The sequence below is a fragment of the Pipistrellus hanaki genome (assembly GCF_964339955.1).
Source record: "Pipistrellus hanaki genome assembly, chromosome: 2".
Classification (NCBI taxonomy): Eukaryota; Metazoa; Chordata; class Mammalia; order Chiroptera; family Vespertilionidae; genus Pipistrellus; species Pipistrellus hanaki.
Genome location: NC_140504.1, coordinates 47,322,854 through 47,349,436, shown reverse-complemented (window position 1 = coordinate 47,349,436; position 26,583 = coordinate 47,322,854). Strand labels below are relative to the sequence as shown.

General features: G+C 53.0%; 2 protein-coding genes and 1 long non-coding RNA gene across 3 annotated transcripts in view; all 3 read left to right on the top strand.

Moving 5' to 3' along the window:
• The first annotated feature begins 504 nt into the window (after positions 1-504).
• LOC311616422 overlaps positions 505-26,583 on the top strand; it is a 299,958-nt gene continuing 273,879 nt past the window's right edge. The window contains exons 1-2 of the long non-coding RNA XR_014793887.1: positions 505-607; positions 4,218-4,294. This is a non-coding gene — a long non-coding RNA (uncharacterized lncRNA). The remainder of the gene's footprint in view (positions 608-4,217; positions 4,295-26,583) is intronic.
• On the top strand, positions 8,115-10,651 carry LRRC15 (leucine rich repeat containing 15). The gene has a single exon (XM_084871643.1). The coding sequence runs from the start codon at positions 8,118-8,120 to the stop codon at positions 9,870-9,872; it is 1,755 nt and encodes a 584-aa protein (XP_084727769.1). The 5' UTR covers positions 8,115-8,117; the 3' UTR covers positions 9,873-10,651.
• Positions 16,415-26,000, top strand: CPN2 (carboxypeptidase N subunit 2). Its single transcript, XM_084872649.1, has 2 exons — positions 16,415-16,512; positions 23,433-26,000. Exon 2 carries the CDS (start codon positions 23,436-23,438, stop codon positions 25,077-25,079), a length of 1,644 nt encoding a protein of 547 aa, XP_084728775.1. The 5' UTR covers positions 16,415-16,512; positions 23,433-23,435; the 3' UTR covers positions 25,080-26,000.

Below are 26,583 nucleotides of genomic sequence, written 5' to 3'. Positions count from 1 at the left end.
ATGACCTGACTGCTGTGTGCAGGAGGGGGACATTGAGGGGATGCTGGATGATGACAGAAGGGAATTGAGACATTGTTTTGAGGAGGGATACCACAGGTCTAACCTTTTCTTTGGAATTAAATGATTTCTCCCCGCCCCCCCTCCCCCCCAAAAAAAAATGTTGACATGGATGAATTGGGTTAAGTGAATATGAGTGTTCCTGTGTTGTTCTTGCACATTTTCTGCACATTTGAAATGACTCTCAGTGTAGTTGAAAAGGAAAAAAAGGAAGGAAGAAATGCCTTTTGCAGAACCACAATGCCAATGCAGTTGAGGGAGTCCCAAAGAAACCGGAGGAAAAGAGAAAGGACAAAAAAAAAAAATGCGTTGCTAAAAGACAGTGGGAACCCCTTCCTCTGGAGCTGGCGGGCTCCCTTGGGGATGCGGCTGCCCCCGCGCCGCCCCTCCCCGCCACCGCGCAGACACTGCCCCTTGCGGTGACTCACCCGGGACCGTTTAAATACCGGGAGCGCCGGGCGAGCCGCACTCATGCTGCAGCCGTGAGCTCCCAACTCCTCCTCTCCGGCTCGCTCTGGTTGCAGGCGGGCGGGCAGGCGCGAAGCTACTGGTAAGTAGGCGGGATCACATCCCATCCCCTTTTTCTGCCGACCCTGCTGCCCCAGGGAGAGGCCCCAGAAGGGGCCGGGCTGGTGTGGCGCCTGGGATGCTCTCAGAAGCTCTCTCCAACCCCCAAAAGGAGCCTGCGCCGCCGGAGGGAGCCTGTGCACCCCTTGCCCAGCGCGCCTGGGGCCGCCAGCCCCTCTGCGGGTCTGCCACCAGCCTTCACTTGGCCTCACTGCCCCATGGTGTCAACCCGGGGTGCTGAGAGGACGGTTCCGGACATTGAAAGTTGACCCAATTAGCACACCAGTTACCCAATGAGTTAGCTCCTTTGGATACTAGGTCCCCTGGCCAAGGCTTTCTCTTCTTAAGACTCAGATTATTGAACCCAGGTCCTCACTTGCTGGGAGGTCACCCGTGGCCTGCCCCGCATTTGGGTCTGTATGGGACCCCTGGGACTCTGCCTCAGGGGGTTCCCGGGTCGGGGTCTGTCCTCCTCTCTTCCTACTCTCAGCTGCCACAAAAGCGGCTTCAGCAGATGTGCTGGTGCAGGTTGGCCAGTCTGAGCTTCAGCTGTGGGCTCGGAGTCATTCGGGGTTCTAAGTCTGTGTGCAGCTTAGGCGCCCGCATTCTGGCAGCTCTCCCCTCAGCCAGCCAGTGCCCCCCTGGCGGAGTGTCAGGGCTGGAATGGATTTGGGATAAGGGTGGTAGACACTTAAAATGGTGACAGCTGTACCTCCACCAGCATCTCTGCTCAAATCCAGAGGCAGGGGCGGGGCCAAGGAACCCACAGTGGAAAACCAGAACTCTCTAGAGCCCACCTGTGGCAAAGTGGGAGAGAGCCCCTCTACCTCCAGGGCCAAGTATGTCAGGGAAGGGCAGGCTGTGCCCCTCTCTGGGACGACACATTACCCAGACGTCCATGGAGCGAGTGGGTCCATGCTGGATACCTGTCAGTCAACCTCCGGCTCCTCCTTTCGGATCTCTGGGATTATAGCACCCTGTCTCAGGCGGCTTTCAGATGAAGCTTCGGTGCCACTGGCTCCTAATTTAGAAATCTCCAACAGCTGTCATTTCTTGTGCTCTGCATCCGCTGAACATCTGGGATGCATTCCGGGCCAGACAGTCCCATTTGCCTGTGGTCCTGAGTCAGCTGGGCGGGCTCTGCGCTGATGAGATTAGCATGTGAGCGAGGTCTGGCCAGGGGGGCAGAGTTCTGAGCAGACTTTGCAGAAAGTCAGGGCACTATGGAAGGTTCTCCCCAGGTCTAGGGGATGCTACCTGGGCTTGCTCAGTAAGTGGAGGGGATGGGAATAGACCCAGATGTAGAGAAATAAGAAGAGATGGGAGAGACGTTGTCCCAGCGCGATCCTGCCAGCCAGCACTCCGAGGCTGTGATTACATGTGGCAATTTGCTTCTCTAAACCCTGGCCACAAAAGATGGGCTGCAGCTTCTGGTTTCATTGCCTTCCTTGGCTTCTGGGACACAAGATTTAGAGATCACTTCCAAGATGCTCTGATGAGGGGCTGATCCATTTCTGTCTAATTTGAGCCCCCAGGTGTTACCCCGAGGAGGGGCTGTAACCCATGACTTCTCTAATAAAAGCCCCAAGTGGGACCTTCTCCCTGCTCTGCCGGCGAGTTTGCCAGTATCTCCAGCTGCTTTTGCCAAGCTAATTACAGCCCTACCCGGGCCTCTGCAAGAAGCCCTATGTCTCTAACCTTGGGGCTGGAAAGAACTTGCTTTTTCCTTATTTATTTCCTTTTTTAAACAAATGAACACTATTTTGGTTTGGGAGGGTTGTGAAAGATGGGGGTCAGCAATGGAGCCAGGAGGAGGAGGAGGAGGGTGTGGCCAGTCTTCCCTGGGGTTCTGGGGTACTCCGTGTTTGGGTAGAGTATGCCCATCTTGGGTACCACTCCAATGGAGCTCTGTGCTGAGATCAACTCTTCTGGTGACCCCTCTGTTCCTTCCCTCCAGCCCCAGGCCACTCAGGTGAAACGGAGCAAACACAAGCATCAGAGCAGCTCTGAGGAAGAGCATCCTCAAACAATGTAGCCTGGGAGTTGGCAGAACTACTTGACCTTTGTTCATAATGCTGGGCAGCTGGAGGGTTGGTTGCATATAAGCCCGAGGCCATGTTAGGATGGAGGGAGCAAGGCCATTCTTGTCCCCTTCCAAGCACTGCCAGACACACGTTTGACAAGGTCCTAGAGGCTGTGACAAGGTTCAGAGGTTTTTCAATCTCTGTGGTTAGGCAGAGCCCTCACCTGGGTGTCAGGAATCTTCAAGTGACTGTGTGACCTTGGGCACGTCCCCTCCTCCCTCTGGGCCCCTTAGTTTCCCATGTACCAAGTGACCATATGATTTGACCAGTTGGTCTCAAAAAGGCCCTTATAGCTCTAATGCCTGGGCTCTGAGCTCTGCTTCTGGAAGAAGCTTCTATTGCTGGGCTTAACTTAGCACAAACCCCGGATTTCAGAAAGGGCCACTGGAGGAAGGAATGACATGGAGCTGACCAGGCCCATAGTTTGACCATCAGCCTTTTCCATCCTGGGTTAGTTTCTTGGCTGTAAAAGATGCAGATCATGAGCGTGGGGTCCCAGCTGGTCTGGGCCTTGAGTGGTGCTTCTGAGTGTGGGCTGTGGGCACCTGCGTTACAGTCACCTGGGGAATTTGTTAAATGTGCAAGGGCTTGAGCCCTTCAGACCTAGGGATCAGATCTCTGGGTGGAGCCTCCGGAGACCTGCATTTTACGCCTCAGCAGAATGAACAGTAATTGTAAGCAACAGTCATTGGGTTCTCCCAGTCAGACAGCGCCTCTACCCTTAGGACAGAGCACCTACGAGCAGCTTGATCGAGGCTCACACTAGCTGGCTGTGCGAGGGGACACCCTCAGCGATTCCAAAGCTGATTTCCCAGTGAGCTGGATGGGGCACCTCTCTCAGCTGAAGAGGCCATACGGGGAGACTTTGCTCGGGCGAGGGTACAGGCCAGGAAGGGCTATCTCCTCTCTGGGCCTCAGTTTCCTCAGGTGCATTGGGAGAGGGCAGGACCAGAGGCCGCCTAAGGCCTCTCTTAGCTCCCGGATACCATGAAATGGCTATTGGCTGTGTGAAGATGCACCGATTAATAAGAGGGATCCCTCCTGCCTGACATAATGGGCCCGGAAGATGGGTCCAAGTTCTGAAAGCTTCGACGTGAAGATGGGGCTGGGCAGGTGGCGCTGCTGGCAGTTTGGTGTGACCTCTGAGGAAGAGAGGATGAAGAGAATGGTGGGGCTTTGGGTCACATGTCTCTTCTGCCTCCAGTGAGAAGATATCAGAGCTGCCAGGGGCCTTGGAAGTCTTTATAGGAGGGGAAACTGAGGCCTGGACAATTTGCCTAAACTCCCACTCAAGCTCAGTATCAAGACCAGAATGGCACGTTTCTCTCCCAGGCTCTTTCTGGAAGAAGGTTTGTGGCATTGATAGAAGAAGCCATTCCTCCCAGGAAACCTCGTATTTAGAGAATGTGAATGATGGTATTAATCCCCCCCCCCCCCCAAAGTCCCAACCCACCAACCGACCGGGCCCGGGGCCTTGAAGCTAATTATGTGTTTGTTCATGAATCACAGGCTGTTCTTGCTGAAGAGACCTACAGCCAGCGCGCCTGCTCCCAGCGCGTCTCCTCCTGGGCAGGGCCCGCGTCGTAGTGTCCAGGTGAGCTGTCTGTCTGCTCAGCTCGTGGAATTCCTGTGCCAGTGCCAGACGCCAGGCTGTGTCCCCTCCCGGATCAGGGCCTGGGCCGGGCGGCTGCCGCTGCTGTGACTGTGGAGGCAGCCTGCCTCCCAGGAGAGGCGGGTGTAATTAGGGAGCGTTGTGGGTCTTTAACTGGCATTGGTCATGGCTGCCAAGCGGCACCGGGCGGCGTGGGCTATTAGGCCGCTGTGTGCTGGGCTCCCGAGGGCCTCCTGCTGCCTGCAACGCTTGCTGAGAATCCCAGGCCCAGCTGGCTCTGCAGCCCCGTTTCTGCAGCCTCTCCCTCCCCCAAGGGCTCTGCAGCTGGTCTGAGGTGGGCTCCTCGGAGGTCCTTTGGAGCAGCCAGTTCCAGCTGGGGCAGGAACAAGTGCTGGAAAACAGGAAACAGCTGCATGTAGTGCCGGGGTGGGCTCTGCATACATGAGGATTTATAAAAAGGAAGATGTGCAAATTCTTGTAATATTTGTCAAGCTGAGTGTGGTCCATTTCCAATAAGAGTGGCTCTGTTCCCACCAGGGAGCTATCTTTCCCTCCTTCTCCCAAGCCATGAGGCACCCCGCCTTGGCCCTGGCATTTCCTGGGGCTGGCTGATGCCCCCTCCCGAGATGGGCAATGCAGACTCAGATGGGTCCTCGGAGGGGGGCTCAGCCACACCCTCATTTACAGATGGGAAACTCGATGGACTGTCCTGGGCTTGCCAAATTTATGGGCATTTAATTTAGTGCCCAAGCCCCTGACACTTGAGAACTGTAATACCATTTTGAAGCCCATCGGGTATCAAAATATACATTATAAATAAGTGCTGCGTAGCATGTCACCAGCAGCCATTAGAGCATCACCTTTTGTAAGTCACTCCAAGGGGATGTTTGGTTTCCGTGTCCCTTTATCATCGAAGGCCCTCAAGAGACCAGTTTGTCATTGCCTGTCTTAAACTTCAGGGTGGAACTGAGCATAGCACTACAGATGTGGCCTGATTAGGGAAGGGTAGAGTAAGACCATAATCTCCATTTTTCTACACTTAATACTTCTATTAATGCAGTGATGTTATCCTTTGTGGGCTGTATTCATTCTTTGTTACCATCAATAAGTCTTTCTCCTGGGGTCAGTGTTGAGTCACTTTTTTCCTGCTCCCCTATTTAGGCTGTTTATTTTCTGCTTTCAAGTCTGCACCTGACATTTAACTATGGAAGTTCATCATTATGGATGTATCCATAGCTTAATCTGGCCCCATTTCTTTACATTGGAATTCATTGGCCAAATTATCATTCTTCCTTTTCTTCACTAGTCTACATACTTGGTCAAGCCCTTAATGCAAAAGTACAGCAGGCCAGGGCTTGGATAGGCTGTGAATGAATGAAAAATCAAGGTTTGGGTGGGTGAGAGATGAACTTGGGTTTTGTCCCCAGAGTATGCTCGCTGCTGGCAGGGGAGGGTACGTTGAGCTGAGGCCAGATTGGGAAGCCTGGATTATTCTGAGTTGTGGACCAGACTCAAGACTCCGTGAGTTCAGCGGAACAGAGAGAGACTATAGAAATACTTTCTCCACCCAGCCGGTTTATGCCTTATATACTTTCATCTGAAATTCCTTCTTCTGACTCAGGGTTCTTGCTCATTAAAAGGAGAGGCACTGCTTTAACATTCACCCAGGAGTCTGGAGCTCTGGGCTTAAGCTCTGGGCTTCAGTTTCCCTGCTTCCTACATTACCCATAAAATAATGAGAATGTATCATCAGCAGTTCTTTTTTTTTTTTTTTTTTTAAATATATATTTTATTGATTTTGTACAGAGGGGAAGGGAGAGAGATAGAGAGTTAGAAACATCGATGAGAGAGAGTCATCGATCAGCTGCCTCTTGCACACCCCCTACTGGGGATATGCCCGCAACCAAGGTATATGCCCTTGACCGGAATCGAACCCGGGACCTTTCAGTCCCCAAGCCGACGCTCTATCCATTGAGCCAAACCAGTTTCGGCTCATCAGCAGTACTTAATCCTTTGTGATTTAGAGATCCCTTTAGACCTCAGAAGGTATGGATGCCCACAGAAATCCTTAGTCCCTTGACTAAGAATGCCAAGGCTAGAAGACTGGGAGGCCTTCCTGTCTGTAAAGTTCATGCTGTGGATGAGCTTGGAACACCACACACATTTGCACAGAACCCTCACACCCATTCTCCCATTTGTTCCTCACAACAGCCTTAAGAGGGAGCAGAGATGACCATCACCATTTAACAGATGACAGGAGGCCTCACACTTCATCCAAGGTCCAACAGCTGGCTAGTGATATGTAGATATTCAGGCCAGGACCAGTCTTCATGTCTCCTGTATCCATGTTCTATACATAATGCGTGTATATATAAAAGTATCATCACCCTGACCTCAAACACCAAACCTTTGTGAATTTGGCCTCATTTCAAGATCACACCATGCCTATGGGAGCATCTGGACCCACCATCTTTTAGCTCAAAGTACATCCTAAGTTTTCTGGGACTTACTCAAGGCTACTCAGTGTTTCTTTGTGGATTAGTCCCCAGAAGGGCGAGCCCAGGCACCCGCTGAGTGGCAGCAGCCTCTCCCAGTGAGACAGGAAGTGGTGTGGATAGTGTGCTTTATTGGGAAGGCGGATTGAAATAAACCCAGATAAAGTACCTGTGAGACACGTTAACGAAGATTAACGAAGGGACAGGTTGTTGGTAGTGGTGATGGGCAGGGTGGGGAGGGGCTGGAGTGGGGCCCAGGCAGAGGAAAAAGCAAGCTTCCAGTGGTCTTTTCCACCAGATCAACAGCACGGTCTTGCCTCTGCTGGCTGCTATGGCAGGCCACCATCTTTGTGGCCTTAACATCTTTCCCAGGTTCAGGCCCTATTTGTTTTTCTTATTAAAAGTGTTGAGTCACTTTTCCCTGCCCCCTGTTTAGGTTGTTTATTTCTGTTCTCAAGTCTGGACCTGACATTTGACTATGGAAGCTCATCTTTATAGATGTTCCATAACGTAATTGGGTCCCATTTCTTTGCACTGGACTCCAAGCCATGTTCACATAGCAAGTTCAGGTACTGTGAGGGATGCAGAGATGGATACAGTACTGTTCCTGCTTTAAGGGACCCATAGAGATGAAAGATGTAACGCTTATTGACTGGTGAAGGAGGCAGAAAGGGACAAATGTCATGTAGACCTGACTGTGGTGTCATCTATAATAGAGGTTGGGAAGACCACCTACATGGGAGAGTAGCTAATGCTGACTCATGGAATGTGGGAAAGCTTCCTAGAGGTGACTGTTTTTAAAAATATATCTATTTTATTGATTTTTTACAGAGAGGAAGGGAGAGGGATAGAGAGTTAGAAATGTTGATGAGAGAGAAACATCAATCAGCTGCCTTCTGCACATCTCCTATTGGGAATGTGTCCACAAGCAGGGTACATGCCATTGACTGGAATCGAACCTGGGACCTTTCAGTCCGCAGGCCAATGCTCTATCCACTGAGCCAAACTGGTCAGGGCAAGGTGACTGCTTTTGAGTCAGACTTAGAAGTTTGGTAAATACTTGGATGAGGATGCAGAGCACTCTTGGTGGAGGGAATTGCTTGGGCAAAGCCATGGAAGTAGGAAGGCATGAGGGAAGGCAAAGAGGCTTGCTGACCAGACCATAGTGCATAAGTTGAGTATGTGGTGACAGGGTTCTAAGGCAAGCTAGTTTTGGGTACCAAAGATTGACCTTGGCTTCAAAACAGTGGGAGTGTTGGCGAGATGACCCTGACTCGTGTGTTCTTTCCCCTTGCACAGGCCATGCCACTGAAACACTATCTCCTTTTGTTGGTGGGCTGCCAAGTCTGGGCTGCCGGGTTGGCCTACTATGGCTGCCCTAATGAGTGTACCTGCTCCAGGGCCTCCCAGGTGGAGTGCACCGGGGCGCGCATTGTGGCGGTGCCCACCCCGCTGCCCTGGAACGCCATGAGCCTGCAGATCCTCAACACGCACATCACCGAACTCAACGAGTCCCCGTTCCACAACATCTCGGCCCTCATCGCCCTGAGGATCGAGAAGAATGAGCTATCCCAAATCATGCCTGGTGCCTTCCGCAACCTGGGCTCGCTACGTTACCTCAGCCTCGCCAACAACAAGCTTCAGGTTCTGCCTATTGACCTCTTCCAGGGCCTGGACAACCTTGAATCACTCCTTCTGTCCAGCAACCAGCTGGTACAGATCCAACCAGCACACTTCTCCCAGTTCAGCAACCTCAAGGAGCTGCAGTTGCATGGCAACTACTTGGAATACATCCCTGATGGCGTTTTTGACCACTTGGGGGCCCTCAACAAGCTCAATCTGTGTAAGAACAGTCTCACCTACCTCTCACCCAGGATCTTCCAGCGCCTGGGCAACCTCCAAGTCCTCCGGCTGTGTGAGAACAGGCTCTCAGACATCCCCATGGGCACGTTTGATGGGCTGGGCAACCTCCAAGAGCTCTCCCTGCAGCAAAACCAGATCGGTGTGCTCTCCCCTGGCCTCTTCAGCAACAATCGTAACCTTCAGAAGATCTATCTGTCCAACAACCACATCTCCCAGCTGCCCCCCGGCATCTTCATGCGGCTGCCCCAGCTCAACCGTCTCACGCTCTTTGGGAATTCCCTGAAGGAGCTTTCTCCGGGGATCTTTGGGCCCATGCACAACCTTCGAGAGCTTTGGCTCTACGACAACCACCTCACTTCTCTACCTGACAATGTCTTCAGCGACCTCCGCCAGTTGCAGGTCCTGGTCCTCAGCCGCAACCAGATCAGCTACATCTCTCCCGGCGCCTTCAACGGGCTGGGAGATCTGCGGGAGCTGTCCCTCCACACCAACGCACTGCAGGAGCTGGACGGGAACGTCTTCCGCATGCTGACCAACCTGCAGAACATCTCCCTGCAGAACAACCGCCTCAGACAGCTCCCAGGGAACATCTTCGCCAATGTCAACGGCCTCATGAACATCCAGCTGCAGAACAACCAGCTAGAGAACCTGCCAGTGGGCATCTTCGACCACCTGGGGAACCTATGTGAACTTCGACTCTACGACAACCCCTGGAGGTGTGACTCAGGCATCCTTCCACTCCACAACTGGCTCCTGCTCAACAAGCCCAGGCTGGGGACAGACACCCTGCCGGTGTGTTTCAGCCCAGCCAGTGTCCGGGGCCAGTCCCTCATCATCATCAACGTCAACATTGCTGTTCCCAGTGTCCAAGCCCCAGTGATCCCCGAGGTGCCCAGCTACCCAGAAACGCCAAAGTACCCGGAAACTCCCAGCTATCCTGAGACCACTTCCATCTCCTCCGCCACTGAGACCACCAGCTCCGTGGAGGACTACACCGATCTGACCACCATCCAGGTCACTGATGACCGCAGCACGTGGGGCATGACCCGGTCCCAGAGCGGGCTGGCCATTGCTGCCATCGTCATTGGCATCATTGCCCTGGCCGCGTCCATCGCTGCCTGCATCTGCTGTTGCTGCTGTAAGAAGAGGAGCCACACAGTCCTGATGCAGATGAAGTCACCCAATGAGTGTTAAAGAGGCAGGCTGGAGGCAGGGATGGGGAACGGTGGGACCACTGGAGAATCTGGGAATTTCATCCTTTGACCTTTACCCCTGGGTCCACAGAGCCATCCCTTGCTCCCTCTCTCTGGTCCCTGAGCAGAAGGCACCCTCACCTTTTCCTGACCTGCTCTTGCAGGACCTTCTTACCACCAGAGAGATCTGACCCTGCAGGGTTTCCAATTCACAGCCCAGGGCTTCCTTCAAGAAAGCCTCTCCTCCAAAACCTCACCAGCTCTCCTCTAGAAACAACCTTTCCTGTGCCCACACCCTTGCTGGCCTCTATAGACACACTTATTCCATGCCTGTTCACTTTATGGAAATAGTTCTCCACCAGAACAGCCTCTCTCCCAAATATTCTGTAAGTTGATTGTCCTTCTTTTGCTCCTTTTATCGTTTGTGGCATGGCTCCGCCCTGTCACTTCAGATGAAGCTCTCCTTTGATTTTCTGCACCTGAAGGCAAGGTGAGTTCTCTCCTCAAAGAAGGCTTCAACCCATTTAGCTGGTTTCTTCAGAACTGCCAAGCACCCTGGTCCTCAGGATGCTGTGAAAGACAGAGGAGAAAATGATGCTGCTCAGTTCCTGGAGACAGAGCCATCATCAGGATCTCCCATGATTTTTATGTGGAAGAGGAAGAAAGGCACAGTGAAACCAGTTCAGCCTTTTAGAGGATGGTATTTCCAAGCTGCACACTTAGCTTTAAATTTTATAGTCTTTAAGGAATAAAATCATGTAGAATTTCTGACCTGTTAAATGCTAAAGTCAGCTTATTGGTACTGGGTGGAGAAAGCAGCCTGTTACCCTGGGGGTTCTTGTGTCTACCCCTAGGGTTTTTCTCTTTTAAGTGTTTATTGAAGGAAAACATACATACAGAGCAGAAAAGTGTATAGCTTGATGGATTTTCACAAACTGTACACACCCTGTAATCAGTGTCCTGATCAACAAACAAGATATCACCAGTATCCTCTATCCCAGTCTTTTCCTGAAGAAGAGTGGCACGGACTTACCTGGGAAATGGCTCCCCCTGGGCCAGGATGGGTCCTCCCCTCTTCCCTCCCCTCAGTCAGCCCTTGTGAAGGTCCAGCTGCCAGAGTGGAGGAGAAGATGTGGTACACGCTGGCCTGGACAGAAGATTTTATTAAATCCTCAGACCCTGCAGCTCCCAGATTGGCCAGGTCAGAAGCATCTCAACTATAGTGTCCACGCACCCTTCTCTACCAATAAGCTGTCTGCTTGCTGTTCATTGGAGACCCTTCTGCCTGGACCTTTTTATGGGCATGATGCACTTATATCTGTTTTTAATTTTCACTCTCCATTTGGGGGAAGTGAAATACCTCAGAGATGAGATCCTTTAATTGAACATCCAAGTGTAATGGAACCCAGCAATCCCTCAAATGTGGTGGTGAAATTCTCCATCAACATTACAGTCAGCTAGAAACAGAATTTCAGAATAAACAGAATTTCAGAATTCTTATACAGAGCAGGAAACACCAGGGTACACGGATCAGTCACACTGGGTTTGGGCCTCTCTAGAGCAAGTCTTACCCGTGATCTAGTTATAAGAGTTATTCTCCCCCTTGAGTTACAATCATTTGAATACCTGCCCTTGCCACCCTTCCTGCTGCATACATATTCACTCTGGTAAATAAATTATGCTTATAGCAATAGACATCTTTCTCTGGACAACTGGTCTACCAATTTAGAAGTAGAAGTTCTAAATGGAGAATTTCAGATGTCCATGTTTGCCCAGGAAAGAGCTGTAGCCAACACTATAAAGATTTGGAAACCTGCCACCAATCCTAATTGCCTCTTACAGGTTCCCTCTGCTCCATAAGGCAAGTAAAGAAATCTCTTGGGGCCTTAGCAGAATGATGCTGACAGGTTCCCCCAAAAAAGGGTCCAGGAAGGGATGTGCCTGAGAACTAGCGTTCTCAGTAGCTTCTTACTCTCTGTTCCAGGGAATCTGGGAGAGATAGGGCCTGTCAGAGGCAAAAGACATCATCTCCCCAAGGTAAATCTAATTTTCCAAAAAATTTTCAAATTATTTGTAGCAACTGGTAGATGTGTTGCTGGGGCCTGAAAGCAAGTGAGCTCAGAGCTTAGGGCATGAGCATCATCCCACCATGGTAGTCTGTATCCTGGGGCCAAAGAGGGAAGCTCAGCTTGCTCTCCTCAGGCAGGAAGCATGGTTTGGCATTGCACTCCTCACGGCCCTCCTTATGAGTCATCTCCAATGTCTCCTTGTGCAAAAGCACTACTGGGCAGAGAGGTGAGGAAGGAGTCCTCTTCATCCAGTGTGTCCTGCCACTCTGAACCCAGAGCCCCTGGGTGCTTCTAGCATCGGCGGTGACATTGGAATACCTCCCTCTCTGGCCCTCGAGATCAACACGTGTTCCCAGGCCAAAGGCTGGCCTGAGGGCGGTTGTGCTCAGATGACCCCACCCAGGAGCACTCCAGGTGGGAATGGTAGACCCTTTACCTGACCTTCCGAGCTTGCCTGTTCCTTTCTCCCATCAGAGTGGATTGGATGGAGCCATCCAGTCTCCTCTTCATTGGCAGGTCTTTTGGCCTCTGAACCATGCTGTCTAGTCAGGAAGCTGCCAGAAAAGCTGAGTAGTTTTCTTTCCAACAGGACAATGCATTTGCTCACTTCTCAGGGCTGGAGTGAGCCACTTGGTCCCCCTAGAATAGAAGGAGGGCACAGAGTTCACTTCACTTCCCCCCTCTGCTCACTGGCTTCTCGGTCACCTTGTTGGTACCAGAAGAGTGCATTTGAAGCAGAGGGTCAATGTTGGAGGAAAAAAAAAAAAAAGAAACCAGTTAGAGCCAGTTTTCCAAAATTGCTTACTGTGCATAGCTTCCCTTGAAAGCACTTAACAGGCATTTTCTTTTTAATCCTCACAACACCCCCGTGCATGAGGGCTACCTTATCCCCTGTGATGGGTCTTAACCTGCCCTTCTCCTGCAACATTTTCCTTCTCTCTTCAAACTTTGTACAAGATCTCGTGGCCAGGACTGAGCTTTCATCATTGAACCAAAGAAAATGGGAGTCAGTCTCCTGTTGTTCCCCAGAGTCTTAGCCACAGAAACCTCACTGGGCACTGTGTGGCTCGAAAACGTCGTCAATGCAGGGGAAAATTAAACTCATCCATCCGTCAAAGAAACATTGGCCCCTCTCATGGAAAGTGTTGGGCTGTGTGTATCTTGTTCCCTTCTTTAGAATTCAAAGGCACAAACACAGTTCTCAGAACTCTTAATGGGCGACAGTTTCCACCACCTTCCAGATGTCAGTGGGGAGAGCAGTTTCAGGAATCTAGTTCTAAACTCAGGAAGCTGATGGAGAGTGGGGAGCTAGAGATAACTAGATAACTAGAGCAGTGGACGCATCCCAGTCTTTAGCTGCAAACCTATCAAAGAATTCAGCCCACGGATCCAACAGTCAGAACTGAGTCTGCGTTGCTAGGAAAGCTGTTGGGAAGGTGATGGTGGTCTTGGGGAGGAAGCCATCTCAGAGAGGGTGAACGAGTGTCCTCCAGGCTAAACTCTCCCGGTCTGCGTTTTCTCCTTCACCTAAGGATGGATTGTTCTCACCAACCCATTGCCTTCATGCTGCCTTCAAAAGTAGACCATGTTTGCCTTGCTTAGAGAATAATTGCAATTAGTCCCAGGAGTTTGGTGATGCGTTTAGAGATTTCTAGGCCCCCGGGGTCTTATAGAGTGTGAGCCCTGGTGGGCAGGGTTGGGGGTCCATCTTTGCAGGGCTCTGTCTTTGCTGGATACTGCTTGTAACAAATTTGGTATACAGAATCAACAATAAATGGCTTACACAGGACACATGCTCTTTATGGTGTCTTGGCTATGGGGTCGCACACCTGGTGATCCCACTCTTTAAATTTTTTTTTTTTCTTCAATATACAAACTAAATCAGTTTCTATGCGATCTCCACTTTCAGTCCTTGAGTGTCAGGGTTCTCTCCTGTGAGTTTTCCGTTGATTATTCAGGAAGCTTTTCTGTATTTTAGTAGTAATTCCAGTTTGTTCCTGGGAGCATGTCTATTCAGCATCCACTTACTCTGTCACCATGCCCCCCCCGCCCCCCGTGCCCCCTGAGTCTGGTGATCCCATTCTTGTCATATGTGTACAAGACTGATCCAGACAGCCTCTCACAAAGAATAGATTCTGGGCTGGGAAAAGGTCCTCAGAAAGTGAGTGGGGACCAAAAATGAAATAACAAATCTTATCTATAGGCCACTGTGTTGGGAAGGGGCCTTAAGGATAGGATCAACCCATGTTACAGATGAAGAGAATATGATCAAGACAGGAAGTGAAGTAGTGGCTGAGCTTGTACACAAGCAGACCTCCAGACTCCCAGGCTGGAGTTGCTTCTATGTCACCAGAAAGGCACTGAAGTTCACTCAGTACTTGTTTAATGTGCCTATGCACACACATGTACACACTCACACATGGGCTTAGGTGGGTGGGGCTACCCTACGTCTCTGGACTCCCATTGGTGCTTCACACCAGGCTCAGTGAGTCACTGGCTCTAAAAGACGCCATAAGTGAAGGTGACTCCTACCACGAGTCCAGGTGACCCCAGGACTACTTCAGGTCTCCAGGTTCCAGGGGCTGCCACAGCTGTTAGTAAAGGCCCACTTATTAAGAGGGAGCTCATCCCCTCTGCTGTTCCCGTGTCACATCGCCATGCCCAGGAAAGGGGCTTCAAACATATTCTTCTGGGATCTCTTAGTTCTTAGAAGCCTTCTGCAGATGTGAGCCTGTCCCAGGAGGCCGGACCTGGACAGGGGTCAATCGTGTGTTCACTATATCACGGGGCTGGACCATTTTTGTTGTTGTTGAATTTTAGAGAGGAAGGGAGATGGAGAAAGAGGGAGAGAGAGAGAAACATCAATGATGAGAGAGAATCATTGATTGGCTGCCTCCTGCATGCCCCCCACTGGGGATCGAGCCTGCAACCCTTCAGTCCATAGGCCAATGCCTATCTACTGAGCCAATCCAGCTAGAGTTGGACTGTTTTTGATTACTGGGGTCAGAGCCTTGCTATCCTTCCCTAACCACTGCACCTGTCCACTCAGACAGGTGTCTGAAATAATGGGAAAAGGAGTTAGAGCCTTAATTCTACCTCCCAGAAAATTCCTGGAGTTCTTAATGCAAATCTTCACTCTGTATAGGCACACATGTCCTTCTAGCTGCATATATCTGCAGTGTAATTTGACACGTGTGTACACACACACACACACACACACACACACACACGCCTCCCCAGACCCTCTGCCATAGATGAGAATGAAGAGACTAAATAACTTGTGGAAAGACTGGCTGATTTATTGAAGAAGCAAGATTCAAACCCAGATCTTGGAATGCCAAATTTCTGTAGCTCACCATGACATTGACAAACAGTCACATTCTCTTTCTGCCTTAAGAACCTGTCTCCTTAGCCTGGTTGTGAGTCTCCTCCAGAGGTGTGCCCACCTCCCCAGCCAGCCAGCCAGCCAGCCTAGGCGCTGCTGAGGGTGGGGCTGGGAGCACTTTGTTCACAGCCTTTCTCCCCTCTTACATGCCCCCATGCTTCCTGACAAAGTGCAGGTTATTATATGTCCCCATTGAAATATGGGGCACAATGTCCTGCCTTTGCAATTTGGCCAAAATATGCTCACATGCAAAAATTTCTGTTCAAGTTTGGACTTGAAAAAGAGTGGCATAAATATTGATATCATGTGAGAAGATTAAAAGCCTTCAGAATGGGGGGTGGAGATGGAAGAAGGTATAGGGGGGATAAATGGTGATGGGGGGAAGATGATAAAGGCCAGCATACTTTGAATGGTAGGATCTGGGCATTGCTTATCTTGGTCAGACCTTCACCCTGCACTCCTGAAAACACACACACACACACACACACACACACACACACACACACTCCTCTCTTGTTCTGCAGCCCCTGGCTGAGCAGCTCCAGAAACAGGACAATCACCATCTCCCAAAGCAACGGTCCCCCTGCATGGGGTGAAAATGTGTCTCTCCAGACTGGGCCAAAATTTACTTCCTGAAGTCTTTTCCCTCTTTTAGCTCAGAAAGCGTTTAGAAAGTTGGTTTGTTAAACAAACAAACACATCAATAAACCCACAACCTTCTTAGAATTAAAGCTGGTGTAGAGAGCCGAGCAGGTGCCCGTGGCTGGCCCTCTGGCTGAGGTCTGGCTCCTGGGACCAGCCTGGCCTTTTACCAGAAGTGGGTGAGAGCATGGACCCCAGGCTCACTTCTCACTCCTGGAGCGGCCTCCTGAGTGCCCTGGGCGTCCCAAAGTTGCCAAGCCTGTGACTTTGGATGGATTTTGGCCCCACCGGGGACCTGTCTGTGGGAGCAGGTCAGGATCATTTTGTAATATTCTGAGGCATTGCCCCAGATTCTCTGCTTCCTGTGACCTGGGTGACATTCCGGGAACACTCAAGCCACGTGAGGGGAGGAACCACTTCCTGGAACTTTGATCAGCTCTGGGCAGTTGGGTCCACACTGACCACGGACCACAGACCACACTGGACACCCTTCTGCTCCCAAGGAAGAGCTAGGGCAGCAGGTCCTCCCTGCCCGGCCCCTCACGGTAGGTCTCCGGAGTCACTATTGGGCTCCTGAGTCTGTGGGAACGTGGGAGGACCCTGGAGTCCTGGCTGAGGGCAGGAGGGGAGCTGGCCACTCCTTCCAGGCTTCGCAGCATGTCCCAGCTCCCGGCAGGCGGAAGCACCCCCTGCCCTGGGAGGAGAAGCCCCCAGGGTGGTGCCGGGCTGAGGGAGGCAGGAGGCAGGTCGAGGGGGACGGATTCTGGGAGGAAAGTGCCCTGGTCCCTGCACCCAGGAGCTCCTGGTGTCTGGTGGGGTGCCGGGGCTGATCAGCAGACCCTGAGCTGCAGATGAGCAGGTTACCCCAGCACACGTTTCTGTGGAAGAGAGGCTAGGGGGCCAGTTTACTTTAGGAGCAAATAGCCCTGATTGACTGCCTCATTGGCTTTTTTATTTTCCCCAATTATTTTTATTGTTTAAAGTATTACATATATTAGTACATATATCTCCCTCCATTGACCTTCCCCCAGTCTTCCCTACCCCCTGTTGCAAGTGCTCAAACGCCCCCCCCCCCCCCCCCCCCCCCCGCCCAGTGTCTGTGTCCATTGGTTGTGCTTATATGCATGCATACAAGTCCTTTGGTTGATCTATTTCCCTCCCTCCCCAACACTCCCCAGCCTTCCCCTGTAATGTGACAGTCTGTTCGGTGCTTTTATTGCCTCTGTATCTACCTTTTTATTCATCAGGTTATACTCATTGGCTTTTTATTGTAACAACAACTTGAACACAAATTAACCTTTGGATACAATCAGCAGGATAAGATCCTTGAGAAAGCCTATGCTTCTACAAGGTCCTGTATTTAAAGACTAAACAGAGATTCTAGCAAACACCCCGGGGGCTCAGACTTGTTTGGAAAAGCCAAGGTAGGGGCTGCCGCCTTCGGCAAGGTCCCCTCAGAGGCCCCGACCTTTCGGAGAATCCTCCTTACAGACATTCCAACCAAGCCCCGTGCTTCTCCGCAGGGGGGATAGGCAGGGGACCATCACCCACGTTTGCCTGGCTCCACTCTATAGTGTGTGCCTGTAGTCCTGGCATAATTAACCAACAGCTCTCCTTTTACTTCTGGTTCAGAGGATAAAATATATAGTCACTCTAGGAATGGAATGTGTATGAACTCCCTTTTATTGATCATTTACTGTTTGCCAGACACTGTGCTAAGTGCTTTCTATTTACCATGTAAGTTAACATATTTATCATGCAATTGGGTATGAATTTCTACCCTAAGGGATGGGGGTGTAATAACAGTGGGGGAAACTGAGGCTTAGAACGATAGAGTGACCTGCCCAAGGCCACGAAGTGAGTAGGCAGTACGGCCAGAATTTGAACCCCATTAATAGGTTGAAGAGTCAGAGCTGAGCTTCGGGGTCACACCAGCCACGAACACATTCCATGCGGGTCAGCACACAGGCCCCGGAGCCAGGTGCTGGGTGCGCAGGCAGGTGGAGATGCTGTGGGCTCACCGCCAGGTGGTGCAGACAACCAGAGTGCAGAGCAGAAGGACCCAAGCGGTCAACGGGGGGCATGAGTGGCCCGGGGGAACCAGAGGAGGTGCCATCAAGGAGGGCTTCCCAGGGGAAGTGTGACTTGCACTGGCCTGGGAGGAAGGTGGAATGGGGGCAGACAGCAGCAGGGAGAGAGAGGGAGGCACATGTTCTGGAGTGGGAAGGTCTGGGAAGCGAGGGCTGGAGCTGGGCCCTGCGGGGAGCATTGGAAGAGAGGATGGTGCCCGGCTCACAGCCTTTCATTTCAGAATGCTAGCTGTCCTCCTTCAGGAGCCTTATGGCAGCTGATGGATGAGCTCCACCGAGCCTTTTGCATTGTAACTTTGAGGAAGGGGAAAAAAAAAAATCAAGGAAGCCCCTAAAATGGGCCTGGCACTGTGCTGTGCGTTTTGCACAATCATCTCAATTTTTATAATAACTTTCCACCTCATTACTTAAAAAATGTAGAAAGCATATGATTAAGCAAAATTAAAAAAAAATAAGTAAATCACCCACAATCAGAGCTAAACAGGGCAAAGGTTTGGGGCATAATCTGAAGCTGTGGAGGTCCCTCCGAGTCACTTCATTGGCATAAACTCAGGTGTGGCCGCGAGGGGTTCACTGTGAGTAACACAAGATGCTCCCGCATCACCCGGGAAACTCCCAGGGTACTCGGAGCTCTGTGCCAGGACCCAGGAAGAAGGCCAACGATATATCTCTGATTATATCACAACACCACCCACCCAATGCTATGACGCCCCGAGGGGTGAGAAATCTGCTTGTTATCTCACTTAATTACCGCAGTAAGCCCAACAGCCCTGTAATTTAGGTAGTAGCATTATGATGGTGATTGCTCTCAATTTACAAAGGCCCATTTCACTGCCTGAGACACACTTTGCCGCAGGTTGGGGAGGGCCGGCCGCAGGCTGGGGAGAGACAGAGGCAGGAGTCCACGCAGGTCTGACTGCCTCAGCCACGTGGCTTATTTCCCTGGGTTGAGGGAAGGAGACTGAGAGCCGGGGAGCAGCAGGCCTGTCCCCGGGGAGCTGGGCCAGGCAGCCGGGGGCTCTGGGCTCCAGTCCCCCTCGGGGAGCAGTGAGGGCAGCTCTGTGGTGGATGACAGACTGGCTTGTGGCACACCCACACATGTGCCAACCCAAAAGCAATTTGAGAAGAGGAAAGAGTTCATGTGCAACCAGTAATCTCCACCACCACCCCTAAAACCAGGCTTGCTGAGAGCATGGAACATTTTTGTGGCCGTTTCTAGTCTGTACATAAGTGCAGAGGTGGTTTTCAGATGGGGAGCAGGGATCTTCTGGCTGCTGCCCCACTGTCCCCTCGGGGGCCAGCCTCCACAGTGCCCAGGCAGGGGCACTTCCTTCCTCTAGAGCCCCCCAGGGACCTGCTCTTGAGGGCGGGGTGGGGAAGGGCTCCAAGTCGCCGGGCATCCTGGCCAGAGCTGTTAGAATCTGTGCTCGACTAAACCAAGGACAAAACCGTTACACCCTTTTCTGGGCTGGGAGGAAAGAGGCAGAAAAAGTGCTGAAGTCACAAACCTCGCTGGCCCATGAATGAGGTGGCTGAGTGATCTCACCCGTTATTCCATGGCCAGCCTCTGTGACTACTTCAGAACAGCTGGGGCTGGCGGGGACTCAGAGGAGTCAGGGAGACTGCTGCTGCTCTGGACAGATACCGAGATGTTCCGGGCATGACAGAAACCATCGCTGTCCACATGGAGCGCGCAGAGCAGGTCCTCCAGGCGTCTGTGAAGAACAGACCCTCGGCTCCCGAGCCGTGTGAGGCTGTGATTCGGTAGATGGAAAAGTCCAGGAACCCACAGCACCTCGTTAAGTGAAAAAGAACAGACGCGTTTTCGAATGAGAGCCTTCAGACCTTCTCAGCAAACAGCCCTTTCGGCGGCGGCACGTGGGGGGGGGGGCCAGAGCGTGTGCACTGTGCCGGCTCTGGGTCTGGGGTTCCAGTGCATTCTCTCCTTCAGGCCTCAGAACAGCCCCACGAGGGAGGGAGTAGTGAAGTTTTAAAGATGAGAGCATTGAAGCACAGGGAGGTTAGGCAATTTAGTTAAGGCCACAGAGCTCAGGAGGACTGGAGACAAGATGTGGATCCGGACTGGCTCCAGAGCTCAGACCGTTAGCCACTCTAGAGAGGCGTGAGAAGGGTTAGGCATGGCTCCTCTGGAAATAACCAGTGTTCCTCACGGTGAGCACCATCCCCTGCCACCACCCACCCACCCTCACCCCAGTTGACTGGGGCAAGGGGGTGTCTGGCCTACATTTCAGAGGCCCTGCCTGCCCTCCTCCCACCGTGACATCCCCAGGGCTGAGGAGCGTGTAAGATCAGAGGGACACACCCGTTCGAGGCTGTGCCCCATTTTAAAGCCTGTTTTAAGTATCCAGGACCCAGGGCTCCTGTGGATCGCCTCCCCAGGCCAACCATGTCACAGAGTGAATAAGAGGTCTCTGCTCACAGCACTGGAGAGCGTCAGGGGTGGTGAGAAGGGGGCAGACCGTAGGCGAGGGTCCTTGCACACCCTCACTATGGGTCCTGCAAATGTGAGGAGCAGGCATGTGCACCCCCTCCCAGCCACTGCCGTGGTGTGGAAGCCATGCCGAGGGTGTCACAGCGAGCACCTTGCTTAGCACGCAGGCCATCAGGCTGACCCTGGCCCCTTCCTTCTTCACCGCGGGCCCTTGAGCCAGTCGCCGTGGCTCTGGGACCCCAGTTTCCCCATTCTGGGTCCTTCTAGACTTGCTCTGGGCATTGAGATGTATGTGTGGGAGCTTTGGGAGCTAGAAGGTGGGAACAGCCACCTGAGCTCTGACCCCCACATCAGAGAGGTCCCCCTTGCCTCCCTCACCCACTTTTGCCTGAGCCGAAGCGGATTTGTCTACACGTGATCAAAAAGATCAAGTCCTGCATCTCAAGTTACTGCCTTTGTTGGAAAACCCTAAGGCATAGATTTCCAAACTAGAGGCCCGGTGCACGAAATTCATGCAAGGAGCTTGCCCTCAGCCCTGGCTGCCTGGAGGCCCCGAGGCCCCTCCCCCCCTTCTCCCCCCCCCCCCACCTCCACTGGTCCTTCCCGAAGGTCATTCGGGAAGATAATTCCAGAAGGTCACCCCACCGTCTGGTCTAATTAGCATGTTAGTTCTTTATTATATAGGATGACAGTAGATTAGAGTCAGAGACACAGACCAGGGGAAGCGGGAGTGCCCCTTCCTCCCTCCTTTCCTTCCTTCCTCCCTCTCTCCCCTTCTTTCTTCCCTCCTCCGTCCCTCCCTTCCTTCCAAATGTGTTTTATCTGAAAGGCATTTTGTTTTTCCTACTTCTTTTGGTGTTCAGATAATTTTTTTCTGTAATGGCGGTGGCTTGCAACATTTAACAACAATTTACATGGCTTGTTAATTGCTCTATCTCAGATGCTGATCTAAAAACTTTACTTGTATTTATTCATTTAATCCCCAATTACCCTAATACCAGAGACACTGTTATTATCTCCATTTTACAGATAAAAAAAATTGAAGCGCAGACGGATTGAGTAACAAGCCCAAGGTCAGATAGCTGGTACTCGGTGGAGCTGGAATTCTAGTTAATGGAATCTAAACCACCAGGAGCCATGTGGATCACAGTGTGGGCGGGAGCAGCCGTAACCTGGGAGGTGTGCTCCCGCTAGTGAGGCAACTGAGCCCAGATGGTCTGGACTCATAGGGATGTGAGTCCACTGCCCCTAAGTCGTCTGGAAATATGGACTATTTAAAAAAATTTAAATATGTTTTCACTGATGTTTTAGAGTAGGGGTGTCGGACTCAATCAGAGAAGGGGCCAAAATCTAAAATCCAGCCTAAATCGCGGGCCGAATGGTTTACTGAACAGTCATAAACTGACAATGTCATAAACTGACAGCGGAGTGCAGTGATGACAGCGCGGTGCGGGCCACATTGCAAGGCCTGGCGGGCTGGATTTGGCCCGCGGGCCTTGTGTTTGACACATGTGTTTTAGAGAGAGAGGAAGGGAAAGGGAGAGAGAAACATCGATCAGCTGCCTCCTGCACAACCCCTTCTGGGGACTGAGCCTGCAACTTGGGCATAAGCCCTAATCAGGAAGCCAGCCATGACCTCTCAGTGCATGGGATGATGCTCAGCCAGCTGAGCCATACAAGCCAGCGCCTGAAATCTGGAGTTTGAATGTGATACTTCTCTGTTTTTACATGTTGGCCTAATGGTTCCTGCATAGAAAGGACTGGAACATAGACAAAACAGTTTTCAGCTGAATCACTGTCTTGTGACCTGTGGGTGGATGCTGGCATTTTTTTTTTCTTAAAAAAAAAAAATATTTAGTAAACTAAAAACCTGGTCCCCTTCCCTTATTTAAAACAAAACCTACTGGTCAGTGAAACCCCTGCAGCTGGGACCTCCTGTCTGCTGGCTGGCTGTGGGGAGCTCCATGGCCCCCTGCTGGCGGGGGGTTGTGTTGTCAGTGGCTGGAGGGGAGCATTCGGCGGCAGTGCTTTGATTCTGGTCAAGGGCAGAATCCATGGTGGCCCTGATCAGGGCTCGTGCAGGAGGCAACCCATTGATGTCTCAAGAGCCCTCTTGTGCCGAGGCTGCCGTCACTCTCAGCAGACGCGCAGAGAGCAGATGGTAAGCTCTCTCCATCACGCGGCTCCGGAATGTGCTGAGATTTGGAAACGCAGGAGGAGCATGCTTTAAAAATTTCCAATTTAGGAATAAATCTGCCCATATTTTACACATCATCTTAAAAATTCCCCAAATGCACGTGGTCTTTTATTCCTTTCTCCCATGCCTTTCTGGCCCTTCCTCCAATCTGGAACAAACACTGGAGTCCAGGAGGCCGGGGTGCTGGGCCCGCTGCCAGCCTGCAGGGCGGCTGTGGGCAGGCCGTGTGACTGTCTCGCCGTCTGGAGGCGAGAACCCTGGTCCTGCCGACCTTGCAAGGCTGCCACGAGGTAGTATGAAAACCAATAAAAGCATAAACTGGCCCTAGCCGGTTTGCTCAGTGGTTAGAGCAAAACCGGCAAGCTTTGATTCTGGTTGAGGGCAGGCTCTGTGCTGGCCCTGATCGGGGCTTGTGCAGGAGGCAACCCACTGATGTGCCTCTCACACGGATGTTTCTCTCTCTGTCTCTCCCTCTCCCTTCCACTCTCTCTAAAAGGCAATGGAAAAATATCCTCTGGTGAGGATTAACAAGAAGTAAAAATAAATAAATACACGAGTTCTTTAAACACACACACACACCCCCCCCCCCGAAAACTGCTGTCCCCATGGCTGGCCTCCCTGACAGCTGATCCCCATTTCCTGGCCTCCTGTCCCCCTCAATGGTCACCGAGGCGCACAGCCCGGCTCAGAGACACCGCTTCCCTCTTCTCGTCCCGCCGGGTCTAGGAGATGCTCGCCGGCGCCTGGCTGCCCTGGGCCTGCCTCCTGCTTCTGGCCAGGCCGGCCCGGCCCTGCCCCGAGGGCTGCGACTGCTTCCGCTGGGAGGTGTTCTGCTCCGACGAGGCGCTGGCCGCCGTCCCGCTGGACATCCCGCCCCGCGCCTCCGACATCGTCTTCGTGGAGACGGCCTTCACCGCGGTGGGCGCCAGAGCCTTCGCCGGCAGCCCCAACCTCAGCAAGGTGGTCTTCCTCAACACCCGGCTCTCCCGCCTGGAGCCCGACGCCTTCGGGGGCCTGCCCGCGCTCCGGGACCTGGAGGTCACCGGCAGCGCCTTCGCCAGCCTCGACGCCGACCTCTTCTCCAACCTGACCTCGCTGGGCAAGCTCACCCTCAACTTCAACCAGCTGGAGGCGCTGCCCGGGGACCTCTTCCGCCACCTGGGCGCCCTGAGGTCCCTCCAGCTACAGGGCAACCGGCTCCAGACCCTGCCTGCCCGGCTCTTCCAGCCTCTGGTGCGCCTGGAGAGCCTCAACCTGGCCCAGAACCTGCTGGCCCGGCTGCCCGAGGAGCTGTTTGCGCCCCTGGGCGGCCTGCAGACGCTGAGGCTGAGCAACAACAAGCTCGCCCGCCTGTCCCCCAACCTGTTCGCCGGCCTGGGCAGCCTGCGGGAGCTCTTCCTGGACAGCAACTCCCTCTCGGAGCTGCCCGCCGCCGTGTTCGCTCCGCTCCGCCGCCTGGAGAAGCTGTGGCTGCAGCGCAACGCCCTGGGCCACCTGCCGCCCTCCGTCTTCTCCTCGCTGGGCAGCCTGACCTTCCTGAACCTGCAGGGCAACGCGCTGCGGGCACTGCCCGCCGGCCTCTTCGCCCGCTGCCCGGGCCTGGCCGGCCTGTCCCTGTCCCACAACCAGCTGGGCACCGTCCCCGAGGGCGCCTTCACCGGGCTGTCAAACCTCAGCTCGCTGACGCTCTCCCACAACGCCCTCACCCACCTGCCGGCCGGCGTCTTCGGGGGCCTGGCCGAGCTGGTCAACCTGTACCTGGGCAGCAACAACCTGACCGAGCTGCAGCCGGGCCTCTTCTGGAACCTGACCAAGCTCGAGCTGCTCAGCCTGTCCAGGAACCAGCTGGCCACGCTCCCACAGGGCATCTTCGACACCAACTACAACCTGTTCAACCTGGCCCTGCACGGCAACCCCTGGCAGTGCGACTGCCGCCTGGCCTACCTCTCCGGCTGGCTGCGCCAGTACAGCGACAGGCTCCTCAACATCCAGACCTACTGCGCGGGCCCCGCCTACCTGAAGGGCCAGGTGGTGCCCGCCTTGCAGGAGGAGCAGCTGGTGTGCCCGGTCGCCCGAGACCGCGTGGGCTACCAGGCCCCAGGGCCGGAGCACCGGGAGCCCGGGGACGGCTGGGAGCTGGCTGCCGAGGACAGGGCGGCCCGGAGCCGGTGCACCTACAGCAACCCCGAGGGCACCGTGGTGCTGGCGTGCGACACCGCCCAGTGTCGCTGGCTGAACATCCAGCTGTCCCCCAGGCAGGGCTCGGACTCCCCTGGAATGAAGCTCAACGCCACTCAGGGGTGGGAGCTGAAGTCGAGCTGCGGCTCTGTGAGGGTCACTGTGTCCATTGAGGCTCGGGCAGGGGACCCCTAGGTGCGGGTAGACAGAGTCAGGAGCCTGGGCACGTGGCCTCCGTGGCCTGGCCAGGCAAGAGGGGGGGAGCACATGGTAGCTGGAGCTGGGCCAAGATTGAAAATTTCAGAGGCCGAGGAGGGAGGTCCATGGCCAAGATGGAGGAGGCCAAGCTCACCTTTAGATCCTCTTCCTCCTCCTCCTCCTCCTCCTCCTCCTCCTCCTCCTCCTCCTCCTCCTCCTCCTTCTCCTTCTCCTTCATCTCCCCCCCTGCGTCTGAGACCTTAACGTCCTTAAGCTTTGCAAAGCACCCATTAACTCGGCATCATGGCCCGAAGAATAAAATAAGGCCACTCCCCTGGTGCTTTTCTATTATTTGATACCCACCCCTCTCTCATCCTCACCCTGGAGTTCCAACCCTTAGGTTCCTGCCACCCTCTTTGGCATCCAGTTCAAAAGCCAAATGTCTGTTTCTATCCCCCCACCCCAATTTTTTTTTTTTAATTGATAAAGGAGGCGATAGAAGCACAGGTGACCAGAAAGATGAAGGGCAAGGGTCTGGCTCTGGTGTGCTGGGAACTCATGGCGTGAGCTTCTGCCTGCAGGCTGCTTCCAGGTGAAAGGTGCCTTGGGAAGGGAAACATCGGCTGATTGGCGTTCACTGCATCAAACCCCCAGTGGGGAGTGGGGCTGTGCCTGCTCATCAGACAAGATAATTAAGAAGGAAACACCCAAACCTCACAGACAGACCACAGTGTGGTGATTGGCAGAGGGCAAGGGGGTGGGGGGAGGTAGAAGAGTGAAAGGAGACTTGACTTGGGGTGATGAACATACAGCACAGTATACAGTGATATATTATGGAACTGCACCCCTGAAACCTATATAATTTTATTAATCAATGTCATCCCAATCATCATATATAATAAAAGGCTAATATGCAAATCGACCAAACAGCAGAATGAATGATTGCTGTGATGCACACTGACCTCCGGGGGGCAGATGCTCAATGCAGGAGCTGCCCCTGGTGGTCAGTGTGCACCCACAGGGGGAGTGCTGCTCAGCCAGAAGCTGGGCTCATGGCTGGCGAGTGCACAGCGGTGGCAGGAGCCTCTCCCGCCTCCAGGGCAGCGCTAAGGATGTCTGACTGAAGGCTAAGGGGAGCGGGCTTAAGCCATCAATTGGACATCCCCCCAGGGCTCCCAGACTGTGAGAGGGTGCAGGCCAGACTGAGGGACCCCCCAAGTGCACAAATTTTGTATACTGGGCCTCTAGTGTATTCAATAAAAAGTGGGATGGGGAGGGAGGGAGGGAAGAAGGAAGGGAGGAAGGAAGAGGATGAGTTGAGTGGGCTGGGACGGATACACTTCATTCTTAGTTTTCTCACAGCACCTGACTGCGCTGGTCATTCACTGAAATCCTTCTCCCTGGTGTTCAGGATACCTCACTGTTACTCAAGCTCGGCCGTTCTTTCAGTCTTCCCCAGCCACCCCTTCTATGATTGCCTCCTCAGGGCTCACTGTCCTTG